The 20,212-nt window shown below is 40.9% G+C and overlaps 1 protein-coding gene across 1 annotated transcript in view; it reads left to right on the top strand.

The window, feature by feature from the left end:
* igf1r (insulin like growth factor 1 receptor) overlaps positions 1–20,212 on the top strand; it is a 193,485-nt gene that overhangs the window by 163,708 nt on the left and 9,565 nt on the right. Inside the window, exons 13-20 of the mRNA XM_003226491.4 lie at positions 706–865; positions 2,128–2,233; positions 2,787–2,857; positions 5,542–5,771; positions 8,270–8,380; positions 9,761–9,920; positions 11,044–11,173; positions 13,002–13,136. Coding sequence (XP_003226539.3) covers positions 706–865; positions 2,128–2,233; positions 2,787–2,857; positions 5,542–5,771; positions 8,270–8,380; positions 9,761–9,920; positions 11,044–11,173; positions 13,002–13,136 — 1,103 coding nt within the window. The remainder of the gene's footprint in view (positions 1–705; positions 866–2,127; positions 2,234–2,786; positions 2,858–5,541; positions 5,772–8,269; positions 8,381–9,760; positions 9,921–11,043; positions 11,174–13,001; positions 13,137–20,212) is intronic.

Here is a 20,212-nt window from a genome sequence, read left to right as displayed (position 1 = left end):
TGATACAACTCCACAAGCAGTTGTGGAAATGGCTGTAATTTGGAATCGCGCAAAGTTTATCTTCTTGAAAACCAGAAATGTCAGTGATGAGTTTTCAGAGCAAAGGTATCTGTGGCTAGAGAAGATTCATTAGAAACCAGAGTCATTGGGAAGCAGAACTCTGAAGGTCGGGACCACAAGTTGCACCAGCCTTTTCTGAATAAATGAACATACAGACACAGATCTGGAAACATATATATTTCCAATGGTTAAACACTTATGCCAGCTGAACTGTTGACTTTAAAGTTAGCGGTTCGAATCTGCAAGACAGGGTGAGCTCCTGTGTCTGCTCCTTCTTGTAGGGACATGAGAGAAGCCTCCCAGCATTATGGTAACACATCTGGGCATCCCCTGGGCAACGTCTCTGTTGATGGCCAATTCTCTCACACCAGAAGCAACTTGCAGAATGTTCTTAAGTCGCTTCTGACACAATAAAAATGTTTATTTGTATCTTGCTTTGTCTCTCCATACGGAGACCCAAAGCGATTCAAAATTAAAAGCATTAGAGTACAACTTAAAATATACAAATATTAAAACAGTATTAAATATCAGTGGAAATACTATAACAACAGTCGGCATTGGACTGGAAAGGACAGAAGGGATGGGTGAGAGAAGCCCCGTGAATGATGTTTAATCTTGTCCCCTTCCCCTCTGCGACTTTTGCAGGAGAAAGGGTTGTGTGTTTCCAGACAAGAGTACAAGAAACTCGGAGGAGCCAAACTGACGAATCTGAACCCTGGAAATGTCACCGTCCGAGTCCAGGCCACGTCTTTGGCAGGGAACGGGTCCTGGACGGAGCCAATCTCATTCTATGTCCAACCCAAGCGTAAGGACTCTTGCTTGGATCCACTTAGTGCTCTCTTGCACTCACCCTTCCAGTTACTGCATCTTAATTATGTTTATTAGTCTTTCTAGAGGTTTATACAGTCTACTCTCCATATTCACTGGGGTTAGGCCTACAAGACCCCTGTGAAAATAATATTAATAATAAAATGTGGATAAAGAAATGGCAATTTTTGAGAACTGAGAGAACACCTCTCTAGCAATTTCTAAATCCTCCAGCATTACTTTATGGATGAGATAATGTTTTCAATAAATCCATGAATCTTCAAAGCCGGGCGGTGGCGCAGGCTGTTTAGCAGCCAGCTGCAACGAATCACTCTGACCAAGATGTCCTGAATTCGAGGCCAGCCCATGCCTGCCTCTGCCTCTGTCTCTATTCTATGTTATGGCATTGAATGTTTGCCTTATATGTGTACAATGTGATCCGCCCTGAGTCCCCATCGGGGTGAGAAGGGCGGAATATAAATGCTGTAAATAAATAAATTAATAAAGCCGAAACTTTGGGGGGATGATTGTAGAACCATGTAACATGGGATATTGAACAAGCTGTGGTGCAGGCTGGTAAGCAGCTGCTGCAATAAATCACTCTGACCATAAGGTCATGAGTTCGAGGCCAGCCCGTGGTGGGGTGAGCACCCGTCAATTAAAAATAAAAAATATCCCCTGCTCGTTGCTGACCTAGCAACCCGAAAGATAGTTGCATCTATCAAGTAGGAAATAAGGTACCACTTATAAAAGTGGGGAGGCAAGTTTAACTAATTTACGACCTGGAATGAGGAAGTGCCGTCAGAGTGGATGATGAAGCAGCTGCTCCCCCCTGTGGCCAGAATCGAACATCCCCTCAGGAGAAGGTTAAATTGTCTCTGTGTCTGTCTGTCTGTCTGTCTGTCTGTCTTTGTCTCTGTTCGATGTGTTTATGGGCATTGAGTGTTTGCCTTATATATGTACATAATGTGATCTGCCCTGAGTCCCCTTCGGGGTGAGAAGGGCAGAATATAAATACTGTAAATAAATAAATATATATATTTCTGATGGCTGCAGAGAGGGGAAAACAGCAAGGGATAGATATTATACGTTGTTCTCCCTTTATATAAGGGTCATGGGGCTAACCTGTTGTCAGGGAAATAAAAAAGAGTCCTGTGTTCAGTGGGTGTTTTGGAAGGAGTGGTCCGTTGTCGCAGTCTTGTTGTGATCTATTATGAATAATTACTTAACGTGTGTATCTGTTTGCTTTGGTTGCTGCAGCCGCGAACTATGGGAACTTCTTGCATTTAATTATCGCTCTGCCCATTGCGGTCCTGTTGATTGTGGGAGGGCTTCTCATCATGCTGTACGTCTGTAACAAAAAGAGGTGAGTCTGAGTTATGTGGAGGCAGGATTAATAGAAATCAACCACAATGCTGTAAAAACTTACACGAGATGCCTCCCGTTTTCCGGCGGTGCATTTGGATTTGCATTTGACCACTTGATTTCCTTCTGGATCACTTTGCAAGGAAAACAGTTTCTGTTGCTATGAATGTATGTGTTTTGCTGCTCCTACACTTCTTTTGGATGTGTGTGTGTTAATAAGCCACTAAGTGAATACAATGTATGATGTGCCTGTGATCACTGATGACATTGTGGGACGTGACACAGCGTATTCCTAACACTTCTGTGCAAATCTGCCTAACGGTTCTGTTGGTGCGTACCTTTTATGAAGGCGAGAAGTGAGAAGGCCAAAATAGAGTTAAATGTTTACATGAATGAAAGAAAATTGGGTTTGTTGTGAGGTTGTGGAAAAGATCCCATGCAATCCAGCTAAAGTATCCCCATCTGGAGAAGGACAACCCCCTCCCAGGTAATTGGTTCCGTCTTCAAGAAGTTCCTTCTGATATTCAAAATACTGCTCCTTTGTGTTTTAACAGGAATAGCGACAGGCTTGGAAATGGAGTACTTTATGCCTCTGTCAACCCTGAATATTTCAGTGCTTCAGATGGTAAGTCATTGCTTCAGGTTGTAATGACCCTTAAGAGCAGGGGTCCCCAAACTAAGGCCCGTGGGACGGATGCGGCCCTCCAAGGCCATTTCCCTGGCCCCTGTCCTAAACTTTAGACTTAGGGTTGACCTAAGTCTACCTGGTCTTTGGAGGTCTCTTTGCTTACTTATGGCCTTCGAGATCGTCTAGATCAGGGGTCCCCAAACTTTAGAAGCAGAGGGCCGGTCCACAATCCTTCAGACTGTTGAGGGGCCGAATTATCATTTGAAAAAAACAAAACAAATTCCTATGCATACTGCACATGTCTTATTTGTAGTGCAACAACAACAACAACAAAGCAATACAATATTTAAAAATGAAAACAATTTTAACCAACATAAACCTATCAGAATTTCAATGGAAAGTGTGGGCCTGCTACTGGCCAATGAGATAGTCAAGTTAATTAGGATTGTTGTTGTTGTGTGCCTTCAAGTCATTTCAGACTTTGGCCGAGCCTAAGTCTAAAATTAATTATTTATTTACTGCATTTATTTACTACATTTATATCCCACCCTTCTCATCCCGAAAGGGACTCAGAGCAGCTGTATGTACACACAATATATTATATTATTAGCATAACACAATATTAGCATTATATATTACTATATTGAACTATACCACTATACTATTATATAATATGTAATATATAACATATAATTAATATTATTATATGGCATTACTATTAATATTATATTGTATAACATAATATTATTATCAATATTATATGTATATACAATATATTATTAAAACTGATATAAAAATATTATATTATAAAACTGAGGGCGGGGGCCAGGTAAATGACCTTGGAGGGCCGCATCCGGCCCCCAGGTCTTAGTTTGGGGACCCCTGGTCTAGATGGTCTTTGAAGGTCTCTTTGCTTAGCTACGGTCTTATGATACCATCTAGATGGCTTTTGGAGGTCATTTTCCTTACCTGTGGTCCTATGAGACTGTCTAGGTGGCCTTTGAGGGTCCTTTTTCTTACCTATGGTCTTATGAGATAATCTAGATGGCTTTTGGAGGTCACTTTCCTTACCTATGGTCCTATGAGACCATCTAGATGGCCTTTGAGGGTCCCTTTTCTTACCTATGGTCTTATGAGACAATCTAGATGGTCATTGGAGGTCTCTTTTCTTACCTATGGTCTTATGAGACCATCTAGATGGCTTTTGGAGGTCACTTTCCTTACCTATGGTCCTGTGAGACCATCTATGGCCTTTGAGAGCACCTTTCCTTACCTATAATCTTATGAAACCATCTAGATGGTCTTTGAGGGTTCCTTTCTTTATCTATGGTCTTCTGATGGCCTTGTGAGATCATCTAGATGGTCTTTGGAGGTCCCTTTCCTTACCTATGGTCTTATGAGACCATCGAGATGGTTTTTGGAGGTGTCTTTACTTACCTATGGTCTTATGAGATCGTCTAGATCAGGGGTCCCCAAACTAAGGCCCTCCAAGGTCATTGACCTGGCCTCTGTCCTAAACTTTAGACTTAAGGTTGACCTAAGTCTGAAATGACTTGAAGGCACACAACAACAACAATCCTAATTTTGGAGTGTTTCATCATAATCTGGCCCCCCAACATTCTGAGGAACTGTGAATCGTCCCTCTACTTAAAAAGTTGGAGAACCCCTGCTTAAGAAGGCCAATAGGGTGAGTGTAACATAGGGAATTGCCACGCTTGGGAAACGGAATTGCCCCATTTGTGTTATTTTGGAGAACTGCTCCCCAACTTGCATGCTGTCCCAGATTTTTTGAAAAATAAACATTTATTTCTCATAATACTCAGAACCTCAACACAAGCAGACCCTGGAGCGGGATCATGGGACCTGATTGGAATGTTGATGACTGAAGGTGTAACTGTAGAATTACTATGATTTGAGGCCACTTTCATTGCCACTGCTCAATGCTGTGGAATCGTGAGAGTTGTAGTTCTACGGGATCTATCATTTTCTTTGCCAAAGAGCATGCTGGTGCCTTTCCAAACTACAGTAGAGTCTCACTTATCCAAGCTAAACGGGCCGGCAGAATGTTGGATAACCGAATGTGTTGGATAATAAGGAGAGATTAAGGAAAAGCCTATTGCACATCAAATTAGGTTATGAATTTAAAAATTAAGCACCAAAACATCATGTTATACAACAAATTTGACAGAAAAAGTAGTTCAATACGCAGTAATGTTATGCTGTAATTACTGTATTTATGAATTTAGCACCAAAATATCACCATTTATTGAAAACATTGACTACAAAAATGTGTTGGATAATCCAGAAGGTTGGATAAGCAAGACTCTACTGTATATAAATAACAGAATCCCATAGCACGGGATCAAAATGCGTTCATTCTACAATGTGGATGCTGCCAGGGCTACTTAGAAGGTCTTCCTTTCATACGATCACCGTAAGTTGACATTGACTGGAGGGTAATAATAACCAATTTGTATAAACAGGTACTTGGCTTTCCAGTGTGTCTGAGCAACCTAAAAGATCACAAACTGTTCAAACTCAGTTTCAGAAGCAATGGGAATAAATCACAGAGCAAAATGAAAGTTAGAACTCTGGCCTATATTGCAATAGGATGGGAAGTACTGCCATGGCTTGGCTTTTATTGAGGTGTCCCTGTGCAAAAAGTGTCTGTAATTTTGCAGTGTACGTGCCGGATGAATGGGAGGTGCCTCGGGAGAAGATCACCATGTGCCGCGAATTGGGGCAGGGCTCCTTCGGGATGGTGTACGAAGGGATCGCGAAGGGGGTGGTCAAGGACGAGCCCGAAACCAGGGTGGCCATCAAGACGGTCAACGAATCGGCCAGCATGCGAGAGCGGATCGAGTTTTTGAACGAAGCTTCGGTGATGAAGGAGTTCAACTGTCATCATGTTGTAAGTTGATCTAGTTCAAAAAGGTCCAGATCTCAAGTATAAGATGGAGTTGTTCCCTTTCCGCCATTTTCTCTGCCTCAACATGTGCATTGATAATGTTGGGAAATGTCATTTCCATAGGAAAGAATACAATTTTTTAAAAAATGTGATATTCTCTTTGCCTTGGATTGGAATGCTGTACTTCATCGCATAATAGTCGCCACCATATAATAGACGATGTTGACAAGCTGGAAAGTGTCCAGAGGAGGGCGACTAAAATGATTAATGGTCTGGAGAACAAGCCCTATGAGAGGAGACATGATAGCCATGTATAAATATGTGAGGGAGAAGGGAGCAAGCTTGTTTTCTGCTGTCCTGGAGACTAGGACGCAGAACAACGGCTTCAAACTACAGGAAAGGAGATTCCACCTGAACATCAGGAAGAGCTTCCTCACTGTGAGAAGGGCTGTTCGGCAGTGGAACTCTCTCCCCCGGGCTATGGTGGAGTCTCCTTCTTTGGAGGCTTTTAAGCAGAGGCTGGATGGCCATCTGTCGGGGGTGCTTTGAATGCAATTTCCTGCTTCTTAGTGGGGGGTTGGACTAGATGGCCCATGAGGTCTCTTCCAACTCTACTATTCTATGATTCTATGACACACACACACTTTTGGGGTAATATTGGTATTTTTGTATTCCTTGCATAATAGTTGCAGAGCCATTTGGAGCCTCCCTTCCTCCCTCTATTCTTTTTTTCTCCAAAGTCAAGGCAGTTTAAAAACTATAACATGGAACTTGGATCTTCCCTCCTTTCTCCAATGAGCTCCATTTCAGATTTTGTAAACTGCCTTGCCTTTGGGGAAGGAAAGGAAGGAAGAATCTTCCCTCTTCCTTTCTCCAAGGCAAAGGAGTTTCAGAAAACAAATGGAATTGGAGCTGTTCCTTTGAGGCAGGATCATCCCTTCTTTCGTTTCAGAAGTAAGGCAGTTTACTGTTACTAAATACAACAGAAACCTGAGAATCAAATTCAGATTTTATTGCATAATAGTCAGTCCCCTTTTTCGAACAAAAGATAAAAATTGTGACTATTATGTGATGAAATATGGTATACTAGTTGTGCGCCATTTATCCAAAATTCTTGGAACCTGAATTGTTCCAAGTTTCAGATATTTACACATCTTGCATTACTCACATATTATATACATCATGAGATGGATTCCTTGAAGATAGAACTCTAAATGTGAAATCCATGTATGTTTCACATGCACCTTACACATGTTGCCTGAAAATAATTTTATATACAGTATTTTAATAATGTTGTGCTTGAGACAGTTTTTGTGCATCGGAAAGCAACAGTGTCACTTTCTTAAGCCATCCATATGGACACTTTTGGATTCTGGAGGATTTGGGGAATCTGGATAAGAGATACTCAAGCTGTATGGCATCCTTAGAAAATAATTGTTTTTATTTTTGACCAAGTAAAAGGTCAATACTCCTGCTGTGGGTCTTTCTACCACCCAAGTGGGTTTGTTCCTTTTTTGGCTACTTTCTCGTTTACTTTATTCGCGTTCTTGCTTCTTGAGCGAAACAGTTTCACAAGTGACAGCAAATCTTCCTTTCTTTGTTGTTGTTACTTCCTGCAAGATTAAATCGTTTCAAATGTTTGCTCCCAGGGGATACAATTATGAGAATGTTTGCACATGTTTCAGTACTGTTTCACATCTTGGGACTTTCTTGCAAAAAAGAAAATCATTTGTGCAAAACAATCAGTTCTGCACACAAAACAGCAAGACTTTATTTACTGAAACAGTGTTGCATTGAATCAGAGCAGTGTGTTATTGAAGCAAGCAGCTGTCTTCTTGGCTATAGCCTTTTAGGAAAAATCAAAGAATTTGACAAATTATAGGATACTGTAGATAATACAGTAGAGCCCCACTTATCCAACATAAACGGGCCGGCAGAATGTTGGATAAGCGAATATGTTGGAAAAGAGGGATTAAGGAAAAGCCTATTAAACATCAAATTAGGTTATGATTTTACAAATTAAGCACCAAAACATCATGTTATACAACAAATTTGACAGAAAAAGTAGTTCAATACGCAGTTATGCTATGTAGTAATTACTGTATTTACGAATTTAGCACCAAAATATCATGATGTATTGAAAACATTGACTACAAAAATACGTTGGATAATCCAGAACATTGGGTAAGTGAGTGTTGGATAAGTGAGACTCTACTGTAATAGCCAGTCAGGAAACTCACAATTGAGAATTAGCAAGTGCCCCATAAAACCTATTAATTTTGAGCCTTTTCTTTGCATTTGTTACTGTTTTTAGTGGCAAATGCCATTTAGTTAATTTTGAATTGATATCATTGATTCTATTGTAATGTTTATATATATATGGATTTTAAATTGTATTGAAAATCTTTTAATGCAAGCCACTTTGAGTTTCCTTTGTGGAGAGGGAAAAATAGGCTATGAATAAACATAATAGTAATAATAATGTCTTTGATTTGTTTCAGGTGAGGCTCCTTGGTGTCGTGTCCCAAGGCCAACCCACATTGGTCATCATGGAGCTCATGACACGCGGAGACCTGAAGAGTTACTTGCGCTCCCTTCGGCCGGACACAGAGGTGAGTGTGCCCAGTCTTCCCATCGGCAAAGAACATAATTTCCCAGAACGACGTTAAATTTTGCCAACTCAGGGACCTAACTGTTGTGGGAGAAGGCTACTCAATAGGCTTATACATAGATCCATTTCAAAAAAAAGTCTTCAGCTGGTTTGGTTGGTTTGGATGCCCATAACGGCATGGGCTCTGCCACCATATTTTTTTTTGGCCACAACAGAGCAGTGGCTGTCTGGTTTCTTTCAGTTATGGGGAGGGAGACAGCTGCTAGAAGGGAAAGGATCCCAGAAAGGATGATTTCTTAAGCCTATATATACCCTGTTTCCCTGAAAATAAGACATCCCTAGAAAATAAGACCTAGTAGATGTTTTGCTGAATTGCTAAATATAAGGTTTCCCCTGAAAGTAAGACCTAGCAAAGTTTTTGTTTGGAAGCATGCCCGCCAAACAGAACACCAGAGCATGCAGGATCGGTAAATGTACGTACCATAGAGTGTTGTACATGGAAATAATGGTAGTAACAAGAAATTCTTGATAAGATTCAGTTTGTTTGGTTATGCTGGTTTGTGATGACAATTACTGTACAGTATATAATAAATGTTCATTTTTTTGTTCAACAATTAATGTGAATTCTTCTTCATGGAAAAATAAGACATCCCCTGAAAATAAGACCTAGAACATCTTTGGGAGCAAAAATTAATATAAGGCACTGTCTTATTTTCGAGGAAACACGGTATATCTATATGTGTGTGTGTGTATGTGTATGTATATGTACACAACTACACACACACACACACACACACTCCACTTGCCTCACTGCCAGCAGAGCCTTTCAGGATGCTTGCCACAGATGCCAGCAAAGCAAACATCAGGGGAGAATGCTGCTGGAACACAGCCATACAGCCCAGAGAAAGTCACAGCAATCCAGTGATTTCAGCCATGAAAGCCTTCGACAACAGAGTTTTGTTGTTTACAAGTGTGGCTTTGGGAATGCGGGATTAGAAAACAATTGAAGAAGTGAATTGGCTTTTTGGAAGCTTCAAAGAGACACAGACCAGTCTTGTGAGGAGCTCCAGAAGAGAGATATGGGGCTTGAAGGCTGCCGAAACAGCCTTGGGTTTGCATGTGATTTAATGGATAAATACTTGGGTCTTGGGCCTGTAGGACTCAACATTTGGATTACAAGAGGTAGGAGGCAGAAAGTAGGCCTGCTAAGAAGCTCTGGCCCCATTGTTCTGCATCCTTTATGGACAATGGCCAACCAGTGAAGTGGCTCTTCCAGCTACATAGGTCAGATTACTCGAAATTGGGAAAGTGTGTTGGTTTTCTTCTAGCAAAGAAGAAAGTGGTTCACATTGTGGTTGTTTCCCCACCTCTCCTTGTCCAGAATAACCCAGCGCATACTCTTCCGGCCCTGAAGAAGATGATCCAGATGGCTGGCGAGATTGCTGATGGCATGGCCTATCTCAATGCCAACAAGTTTGTCCACAGAGACCTCGCGGCAAGGAACTGCATGGTGGCCGAGGACTTCACTGTGAAAATTGGAGGTGCGTGCCCTGCCTTCTTTTGTTGGTGCTCCTAATGCGAAACACAAAGGAAGCAGGAACTTGACTCTAAATCAGGGGTTCCCAAACTTTTTAAACAGGGGGCCAGTTCACGATCCTTCGGACCGTTGGAGGGCCAGACTATAGTTGGCCACCGAGCAATAATAATAATGATGATGATGATGATGATGATGATAACAACAACAGCAACAGCAACAATAATAATAAAAAGAGGGTTGGAAGACGACCCTTTGGGCCATTTAGTCCAACCCCCTTCTGCCTTTGTGCACCAAAAGCACAAGCAAAGCACCCCTGACAGATGGCCACCCAGCCTCAATGTTAATAATAATAATAATAATGAGGGTTGGAAGAGACCCCTTGCGCTATTTAGTCCAACCCCCTTCTGCCTTTGTGCACTGAAAGCACAAGCAAATCACCCCTGACAGATGGCCAACCAGCCTCAATGATGATGATGATGATGATGATGATGACGATGATGATGACGATGATGATGATAATAAGGGTTGTAAGAGAAGAAGAGACCCCTTGGGTCATTTAGCCCAACCCCCTTCTGCCCTTGTGCTGTGAGGGCTGAATAAATGGCTTTGATGGGCCGCATCCGACCCCCGGGCCTCAGTTTGGGGACCCCTGCTCTAAATAGTCTAGCAAAAGGGCCTAGCAGTTGACTTTCTTGCCAACTCCTGTCACTCCTATTCGAATTTCACTTATTCTGTGTCCGGGGAGGAGTGCCGTGGAAGTACATAGCTCAGTCACAGTTCTTTGAGTTAGTTTGAAAATGTGTTGCAAAATGTAAAACAAACAGCAAAATATAGAAGCTTTAAATAATGTATTGTGTGTGTAGTGAAACAGCTTAAGAGGTTTTGTGCAATGTGTAATGATAGTGGTGGGACCATGAAGAAAAATCCTAATTTTGGTCCCTTTCAAGGCTTCTTTAATTCAGGAACGAAGTGGCTGCACAGTACTTTCTGAGGCTTGTAAGGAAATGTAAATATATGGTTACAAAAGTGACAAATGGCTGATGCTTGTGATAGGATGGGATGTGGTGCTCTTGCTCTTAGTTTTCCTATGGCTTGCTGAATATCCATCTCCTTTGTGTGTCACATAGATTTTGGCATGACAAGGGATATCTATGAGACCGATTACTATCGGAAAGGTGGGAAGGGCTTGCTGCCCGTCCGCTGGATGTCCCCAGAATCGCTGAAGGATGGCGTCTTCACAACTCACTCGGACGTTTGGTAATAATAATGGAAATATCTTTACTGCTATTTGAACGTTCTCCTCTGGGCCCTTGCACAAGCTCAACCAAAACACCCTGTCAAGACATTGCAGAATAGGGGAGAAATGTTGCCTCTTTAATGCGTGAATGGTTTCCAAAGCGATGTGTTTTGGTGGGTCACACTTGTGTGAAAACTATAACTTATGTTGTTGTCTGGTCCATAAACTTCCAGACATCAAGAGCAGTCTTCCACCTTTAGCAAAAGTAATGGCAGTGTTATGTATTATCCTTTGCTTCACGCACCATGATCCACAGTGTATCACATGAAATATGTCAAACAGGAATGCTTTAATCCTTCTTATCACCCTTTACTTCGGAGCAACCTTCCTTTCGGATGAATATCCAAAGGAACTTTTCAGTATTGTATTTGTGTGCATGCATCCATTGAAAGATGATAGTGACATTTTTGATGAACAGTTTAACTCAGTGGCTTAAATCCATTTGTTGGTCCCAACTAACGGGTATCCAAATAGGTATCTTTGTAACATCTGCATCTTTGCAACTCTCCGGGTCAGTTTCAATTTGGATGTACAATTTGATCATATCAGTATCTTGTGCTGGCAGTTGGTGTCAAAGTAGTAAAAAAAATAACAAGATGTGGCTTTCCAGATGATTTAGAACATCAAACAGATTTTGGATAATCATCCATTGTTTTCAAAAAAGGTCTTTCCCAGCATGGTCTCCCTTGATATGAATTGAATTACAGCTCCCCTGAGCCCAGTAAACACAGACAAGACGTTTATTTGTTTGTTTGTTTACAACATTTATATCCCACTCTTCTCACTCCGAAGGGGACTCAGAGCGGCTTACAAATTATATGTACATACAATATATTATATTATTGGCCTAGCACAATATTAGTTTTGTATATTACTATATTGTCCTATACTATTATACTGCAATATTATTAGTAATATTACATGTAATATATACAGTAGAGTCTCACTTATCCAAGCCTCGCTTATCCAAGTTTCTGGATTATCCAAGCCATTTTTGTAGTCAATGTTTTCAATATATCATAATATTTTGGTGCTAAATTCATAAATACAGTAATTACAACATAACATTACTGCATATTGAACTACTTTTTCTGTCAAATGTGTTGTATAACATGATATTTTGGTGCTTAATTTGTAAAATCATAACCTAATTTGATGTTTAATAGGCTTTTCCTTAATCCCTCCTTATTATCGAAGATATTCGCTTATCCAAGCTTCTGCTGGCCCGTTTATGTTGGATGAATGAGACTCTATTATATAGTTACTATATTATTATATTTTATTAATATATTGTATTACATTATAATATTATTACAGTAGAGTCTCACTTATCCAACATAAACAGGCTGGCAGAACGTTGGATAAGCGAATATGTTGGATAATGAGAGATTAAGGAGAAGCCTATTAAACATCAAATTAGGTTATGATTTTACAAATTAAGCACCAAAACATCATGTTATACAATAAATCTGGCAGAAAAAGTAGTTCAATATGCAGTAATGCTACCTAGTAATTACTGTATTTACGAATTTAGCACCAAATATCATGATATATTGAAAACATTGACTACAAAAATGCGTTGGATAATCCAGAAAGTTAGATAAGTGAGACTCTACTGTATCAATATTATTAATACATTCCATTATTTGGGGAGAAAATGAAGCAGAATGTGATATCTTCAGGAAATACATATTCAGAAGAAAGATTGTTTGTTGATTTGAAATTGAGATTATGTTTTTCAGCTGCGATGGCTTGAATAATGTCCTCATGTGATTGTTTTCCTTGCAGGTCCTTTGGTGTTGTCTTGTGGGAGATAGCCACACTGGCTGAGCAGCCTTATCAAGGCATGTCGAATGAGCAGGTCCTTCGCTTTGTGATGGAGGGTGGCCTTCTGGAGAAGCCAGACAACTGTCCCGATATGCTGTATGTATTTCTTGGCATTCCTCATCATTGAGCTTCTTTGGTGGTTGCTTTGTTGCCATGCTGCTCGTGCTAATAGCAATTACGTGACGGTTGCCGGTGTGGACAGGGCTGCAGGGCCCTGCAAAGGTTACATAGACCCATTTGTTGTTAATGAAGCTAGTGAAGCAGCCTGGAAGAGCTTTCTTCACTGAAAAAGAAAAAAGAGGAACCAGCTTCTTCTGTAATTTTCAGTATCTATGATGAACTTGTGATAGGTAGTGTTATTTTTTAAAAAGACTAAAAACTGCCCTTGAAACAGACCAGTAGCTTTAAAGGACTGATGTGGCCCTAATACTGCTTAAGATTTGGTAGCAACATTCTTCTGCATCAGCTGATATTCTTGAGAGGTTTTCAAGAGCAGTTCCATGTAGTTTGTGTTAACAGTACTCCATTCAAGATACGATTAATACATTTACATGCAGTCCTCACGTTACGAACAGGGGAGGTTCTGTAGGTTTGGTCTAAAGTAGAATTTGTATGTAAGTTGGAACAGAGACATCTCTGAAGTGTAACTCCAGTCACACACACACACACACACACATCTTCTATCTATCTATCTATCTATCTATCTATCTATCTATCTAGCTATAAGAATCACGGCAGCAGACAAAACAACAAAATTACAGGCCCCCCAACCTCGAAATTTGACAACACAACCCATCGTCCACGCCTCTAGGTTGATACAATAAAAAGAAAAGAAAAATAAAGTCCTAATTAGAGGGAGAGGAATAATTGTTTTTATCCAATTGCTGCCAGTTAGAAGGCTAAGCTCTGCCCACTTGGTCTCCTAGCAACCTACTCAGCCCAGGGGAAAGGCAGAGTTAGGCCTCACTTAGGCCTCTTCCACAGATTATCTAATTTGCACTAGATTATATGGCAGTGTAGACTCAAGGTCCTTCCACACAGCTATATAACCCATCTATAATCTTATATTATCTGCTTTGCAGTGGATTATCTTGACTCCACACTGCCATATAATCCACTTCAGTGTGCATTTTATACATCTGTGAAGAAAGGGCCTCATATAATCCAGTTCTAAGCAGATAATATAAGATTATCAATATACAGTAGAGTCTCACTTATCCAACATAAACAGGCCGGCAGAATGTTGGATAAGTGAATATGTTGGATAATAAGAAGGGATTCAGGAAAAGCCGATTAAACATCAAATTAGGTAATCATTATACATATTAAGCACCAAAACATCATGTTATACAACAAATTTGACAGAAAAAGCACAGTAATGCTATGTAGTAATTACTATATTTACAAATTTACCACCAAAATATCACAATGAATTTAAAACACTGACTACAAAAACATGGATTACTAAAAGGCAGACTGCATTGGATAATCCAGAACATTGGATAAGCGAATGTTGGATAAGTGAGATTCTACTTTAATATAAAATAATTACTGTGGTAGAATAATACAGAACAATATAATCTCTAAAACCAGGACAGTAAAAAAAAGAGCAAAACTCTGAAAGCAGGGAAATTGGGAATTCCACAAAGGAAACAATCAGGGCCAGCTAACACCTCCCAAGAAAGGATTCTTCCAGAAAGGAAGCTGAGAAGGGAGTGAAGCGGTGTGTATTACCAAAGTCATTATTATTACTATTATTACTATTCTTCTTATTATTGTTGTTGTATTGCTGTGAACCATGAAAATGAATACAATCTGGCTCCAAGTATTCAAAAACACTAAGACATGACTGGACTTAATGTTAGGGGAAAACCTATACCCTTTACCTTCACTACCACCAATTCCTCAATACTTTATTTCCAATACCACCATACTTCGCCACAGCAACGCGTGGCCGGGCACAGATAGTGTGTGTGTGTGTGTATGTGTGTGTGTATGTGTGTGTGTATGTGTATAAGTTTTGGATGGCATAGGGAAGGGTTGACATCCCTGTAGTGTTTCCTTTACTGCCTGTGTCCTTGTTCAGAAGATTTCACCTCATTTTCTGTCCCTGTCAGAATTGCAGAATTTAAGGCGTTGGCTTGCTGGCTAACAGGGGATGGGCTGGAGATGTCACTGCCTTGGTCCTTTCATTACTGGCTGTTATTTCCCAATGGATGTTGGGTGGTGCAATACTGGCTAAACAGTATAATTTCTCCAGTGGCGTGGGGCATAGACATCTTGTGATGATGTGGCATGTCTCATTAAGAGACACTGTTTTAACGTGGTGAGATGTATTCCACGCTGGGCATGTGTACTCAGAAGCAGATTAGCAAAGCGCAAGGGCAGATGTCTTCACTGTATCTGGTTGTGATCCCCAGGTTGTGCCAGTCAGCTTTCAAAAGATATTGTTTCTAGCACCCACTTTATGCTTGATATTCAAGCAGTGCATCTTATAGGTCAGAGCATGGTCCAGGGTAACTCCCAGGTATTTTGGTGTGCTGCAATGCTCCAGTGGGATTCCTTCCCAGGTAATCCTCAGAACTTGAGATGCTTGTCTGTACTTAAGGTGAAAAGCATATGTCTGTGTTTTAGATGGGTTAGGAATCAGCTGGTTGTCCCTGTAATAGGCAGTAAAAGGTAAAGGTTTCCCCTGACGTTAAGTCCAGTCATGTCTGACTCTGGGGGTTGGTGCTCATCTCCATTTCTAAGCCGAAGAGCCGGTGTTGTCCATAGACATCTCCAGGTCATGTGGCCGGCATGACTGCATAGAGCGCTGTTACCTCCCCGCCAGAGCGGTACCTATTGATCTACTCACATTGGCATGTTTTCAAACTACTAGGTTGGCAGGAGCTGGAGCTAACAGTGGCTGCTCACACCGCTCCCGGGGTTTGAACCTGGGACCTTTCGGTCTCCAGCTCAGTGCTTTAACGCACTTCGCCACTGGGACTCCTGTAATAGGCAGTAAGAGCACCTAAAGCTTTGGAGAGCTTTTGTTCAATCTTTTCAAATCTCCCTGCTTGGTGACTTTAGGTTAGTCACACTCTCTCAGAGAAATAGGAAGGTGAATCCCCTTTGAATACATCTTGACAAGAAAACTCCGTGATTGATAGGGTTGCCTTAGGGTTGCACACAACAAAAAACTATATATAGTCTTGGTTCCCCAACAGTCTGAGGGACCATGAAGAAGAGAAGAAAGGGGCATCAGAGAGACCAAAATTACTTGTCCTTGATGCAAAATTTTGCTTCCGTTAACAACCAGCGGTTGCCGCAAGCCTGCATTCCGCTTGTCCTTGCTCTTTGCGTTAACTAGTCTAAGGCTCAGTTTACGTCCCTGCAAAGTCACTTTCTGGAAGGAAATACCACGTCTTGCTGCCCCCCTCTTTTTCTTTCCCTTGTTTGAGGCCCACACAAGGGATGCAACAGCTTAAGAGGCCTCAGCTGCTTGAGATTCTCAGGAAAAGGGCTTCTTTGGCCAGGCGGCCAGGGCTGGTGTTAGGTGACAATGCCACATTCGCTGCTTTTTCTGCCTGGGATTGGGCAAAGAGGGAAAATGAAGACCGAATACCGCTGTTGGAGGTTGCACTAGGACTGGATTCCCTGCTTTGCATTCTTTCCCTTTTAGGATGGGAATCTCCAGCAGGCTCAGATGGCTCTGAAATTACGCTCAACATTGCGGGAATAACTCCGTGGGAAGGGGGAGAAGGAGTGGTTGGGCAAATCTAGTAATTTACATTTCTGAAGCAAAATCAAAAAGTTGAAAAAGAAAAATTAAGAGCAGAAAAGTCCTTCCACTCTGATTGCAAATTCAAGAAAACTTTCTCTTGACATTTCTGAGAGTGTTTGTACTTGATTTAAGTTTGTGTCTCTCTAGGTTTTTTTAATGCAGCTGAACACATGGCTGCTAGTGTGTATAAACGGAACGAATTCCTTCCAAGTCATTATTTAGTTCATAGGCTTATTCTCCTGCTTGCCAAGCTCCTTTTAATGCCCGTTTTGTAATAGACACATCTTTCAAAAACAACAGATTATAACAGTCGTTTTTATGCACATTACCTAGCCTTGCTCTCCAAAATATACAGTAGTTGAAAATACAGTAGAGTCTCGCTTATCCAACCTTCGCTTATCCAACGTTCTGTATTATCCAGTGCAGTAAGCCTTTTAGTAGTCAATGTTTTTTTAGTCAATTTTTCAATATATTGCGAAGTTTTGGTGCTAAATTTGTAAATACAGTAATTACTACATAACGTTATCTTTCCAACCCCAAAAGCATTATGCTTATAAAGGTTGTATATTACTGATGTCATGGCCTATGGCTAGTACAATAAACCATTCATTCATTCATTACATAACGTTACTGTGTATTGAACTGCTTTTTCTGTTAATTTGTTGTAAAACATTATATTTTGGTGCTTAATTCGTAAAATCATAACGTAATTTGATGTTTAATAGGCATTTCCTTAATCATTCCTTTTTATCCAACATTTTCACTTATCCAAAGTTCTGCCGGCCTGTTTATGTTGGAAAAGTGAGACTCTACTGTAGTTGCAAATATATACATTGGCCTGGTGGCCACTGAAGAACTTTGGGGTAATTGGAGCTCTCCGCCCCATTAAAACCTTTGAGTGATTAACCCTGTGATGTGTTCTTAATTCATTTTTAACTTATGCTAACTCTTAAGATGAACCCGTTGTAGGGCTTTCTTGGCAAGATTGATTTCCTCTGTCGTTGAGAGTAAAATATCCAAAGTCATCCATAGTTTTCTGTGCCTGAGCAGGGATTCGGGCCCTGATCCCGGCATCAAACCATGACTAACGGTGTTACTCTGCTCCTATTTTAATTGTATTAATTGGCTTGCTCTGGAATTGGTAAACTGTCCTAAATCTTAAAACTCCCAACCTCAGCTTTCAGACTTAATAACATCAGTTGACTTTCAAAGACTGCATTTTCCCCTGTTGTTTGATGTCTTCTTTTAAAATTCTCATGTCTCATATTTCCCTCTGTGTGAAATATTGCCACAACCAGCTTAGCCTTGTTTGGGCCAAATAAGAATGGAAGAGTACCCCCTTTATTACTAATAGAAAAGTGGGGCCCCTTCCATGCCCAAACGGTTTTGGACATCAGCTGCACAACAGCACCCAAGGCACTGAATCCCCTTTTCTCCTTGGAAAGACTGTATTTACGATGGACACTAAAGGCACGGCACTCCCATTGGCTTGCAGATTCTCCCTCCATTTTGGGAAGCGCGTTCCCTCTCCATGGCCGTGTAAACAGGGCCTCCAAACTCCCCAGAGAAAGGAAGCCTCCTTTTATGGGAAGTGCCGGAATGGCTGAAAGGAAGCGTCATGGGCACTTTGTTGGCACGGCGGCCACGTGTGCCATTCTGCTGGCCCCGGTCTCTCCTCCGCAGGGCAGGGGGCCAGCCAATATGTCCCGTGTTCTTGGCCCCAGCTGGCGCTTTTATTCTGAGATGGAGCCGTCAGCAGGAAAGGAGCAGCGATGAAGTAACAGAAATGGATCTCTGGTATTTATTTATGTCACAGTCTTGCTCCTTCGCTGAGGAGGCGGAGGGGTGCGGGGTGGTAGTCGCCGTGCCTGTTGCCATCAGCTGCTTGCTTTAAGTGCCGAAAACAGGGTCCGATTTAAAAGCTTGTGGGGGAGAGCGGGACAGAAATATTGTGTTTGTGATGCTCGAATTTCTGTTACCTTTTCTTCAAAATATATCGTAAGATTCGATAAAATTATACAGCTCAACCCCTCGCGGGCACAGAGTTGCTCCCTGCTGTTCTGGTTCTAAGTGCCCAAGCTTTCTGACTTTTGCCTGAATCATTAAAAAACAGCATCTTTTCAGTTGAAATATTGACCATGTCTTTGTTAAGATAATTGGTTGGCGTATGATAAGGAGGAGCCCCGGTGGCGAAGTGTGTTAAAGCACTGAGCTGCTGAACTTGCAGAGGTTCAAACCCTGGGAGCGGCATGAGCAGCCGCTGTTAGCTCCAGCTTCTGCCAACCTAGCAGTTCAAAAACATGCCAATGTGAGTAGATCAATAGGTACCACTCTGGCAGGAAGGAAACGGCGCTCCATGCAGTCATGCCGGCCAAATGACCTTGGAGATATCTATGGACAATGCCGACTCTTCGGCTTAGAAATGGAGATGAGCACCAACCCCCAGAGTCAGACATGACTGGACTTAACATCAGGGGAAACCTTTACCTTTACCTATGATAAGGAAACCGATCAAAATAAGGTAGTTCTATTTAGCATATTCCATATCCTTGGCAGTTTATCTCCTCCCGTCCTTGGCCTAGATGTTAATACAGCGTTGAGATCTCTGTAGGTTGTGTTGATCATCCAGTTCAGTTCTTAATTTCAAGGCTAGGAAGAAAGACACTTAGGTTAAGTTTCTACATTTCTGCCTTATCTCTTTATCACCACAGGAAGATTCAGTGAAGATTAGATTGCCTGCTCATTTATATTTTGTTCTCCCATTGCATCTAAAGTCATGATTCTTTACTAACCAATGCAATTTTCTTAATGCCCCAAATAACCCCAGGAACAGGCCAAAAAAGCAAATCTCCAATAATAATAATAATAATAAATAATAATAATAATAATAATACAGTAGAGTCTCACTTATCCAACATTCACTTATCCAACGTTCTGGATTATCCAACACATTTTTGTAGTCAATGTTTTCAACACATCATGATATTTTGGTGCTAAATTTGTAAATACAGTAATTACAACATAGCGTTACTGTGTATTGAACTACTTTTTCTGCCAAATTTGTTGTATAACATCATGTTTTGGTGCTTAATTTGTAAAATCATAACCTAATTTGATGTTTAATAGGCTTTTTCTTAATCTCTCATTATCCAACATATCGCTTATCCAACGTTCTGCCAGCCCATTTATGTTGGATAAGTGAGACTCTACTGTAGTAATAATAATAATAATAATAATAATAATAATAATAATAATAATAATAATAATAATAATAATAATAATAATGCCGTGCCAAAAGATCTCAGCCGGCATTTGGAAACAATAGACATTGACAACATTACGATCTGCCAATTGCAAAAGGCCACCCTACTGGGATCTGTGTGCATCATCCAAAAATACATCACAC

This window comes from Anolis carolinensis, unplaced genomic scaffold (assembly GCF_035594765.1).
Source record: "Anolis carolinensis isolate JA03-04 unplaced genomic scaffold, rAnoCar3.1.pri scaffold_11, whole genome shotgun sequence".
Classification (NCBI taxonomy): domain Eukaryota; kingdom Metazoa; phylum Chordata; class Lepidosauria; order Squamata; family Dactyloidae; genus Anolis; species Anolis carolinensis.
Note: the sequence above shows the minus strand (reverse complement) of the source record. Positions and strands in the feature narration are given on the sequence as shown.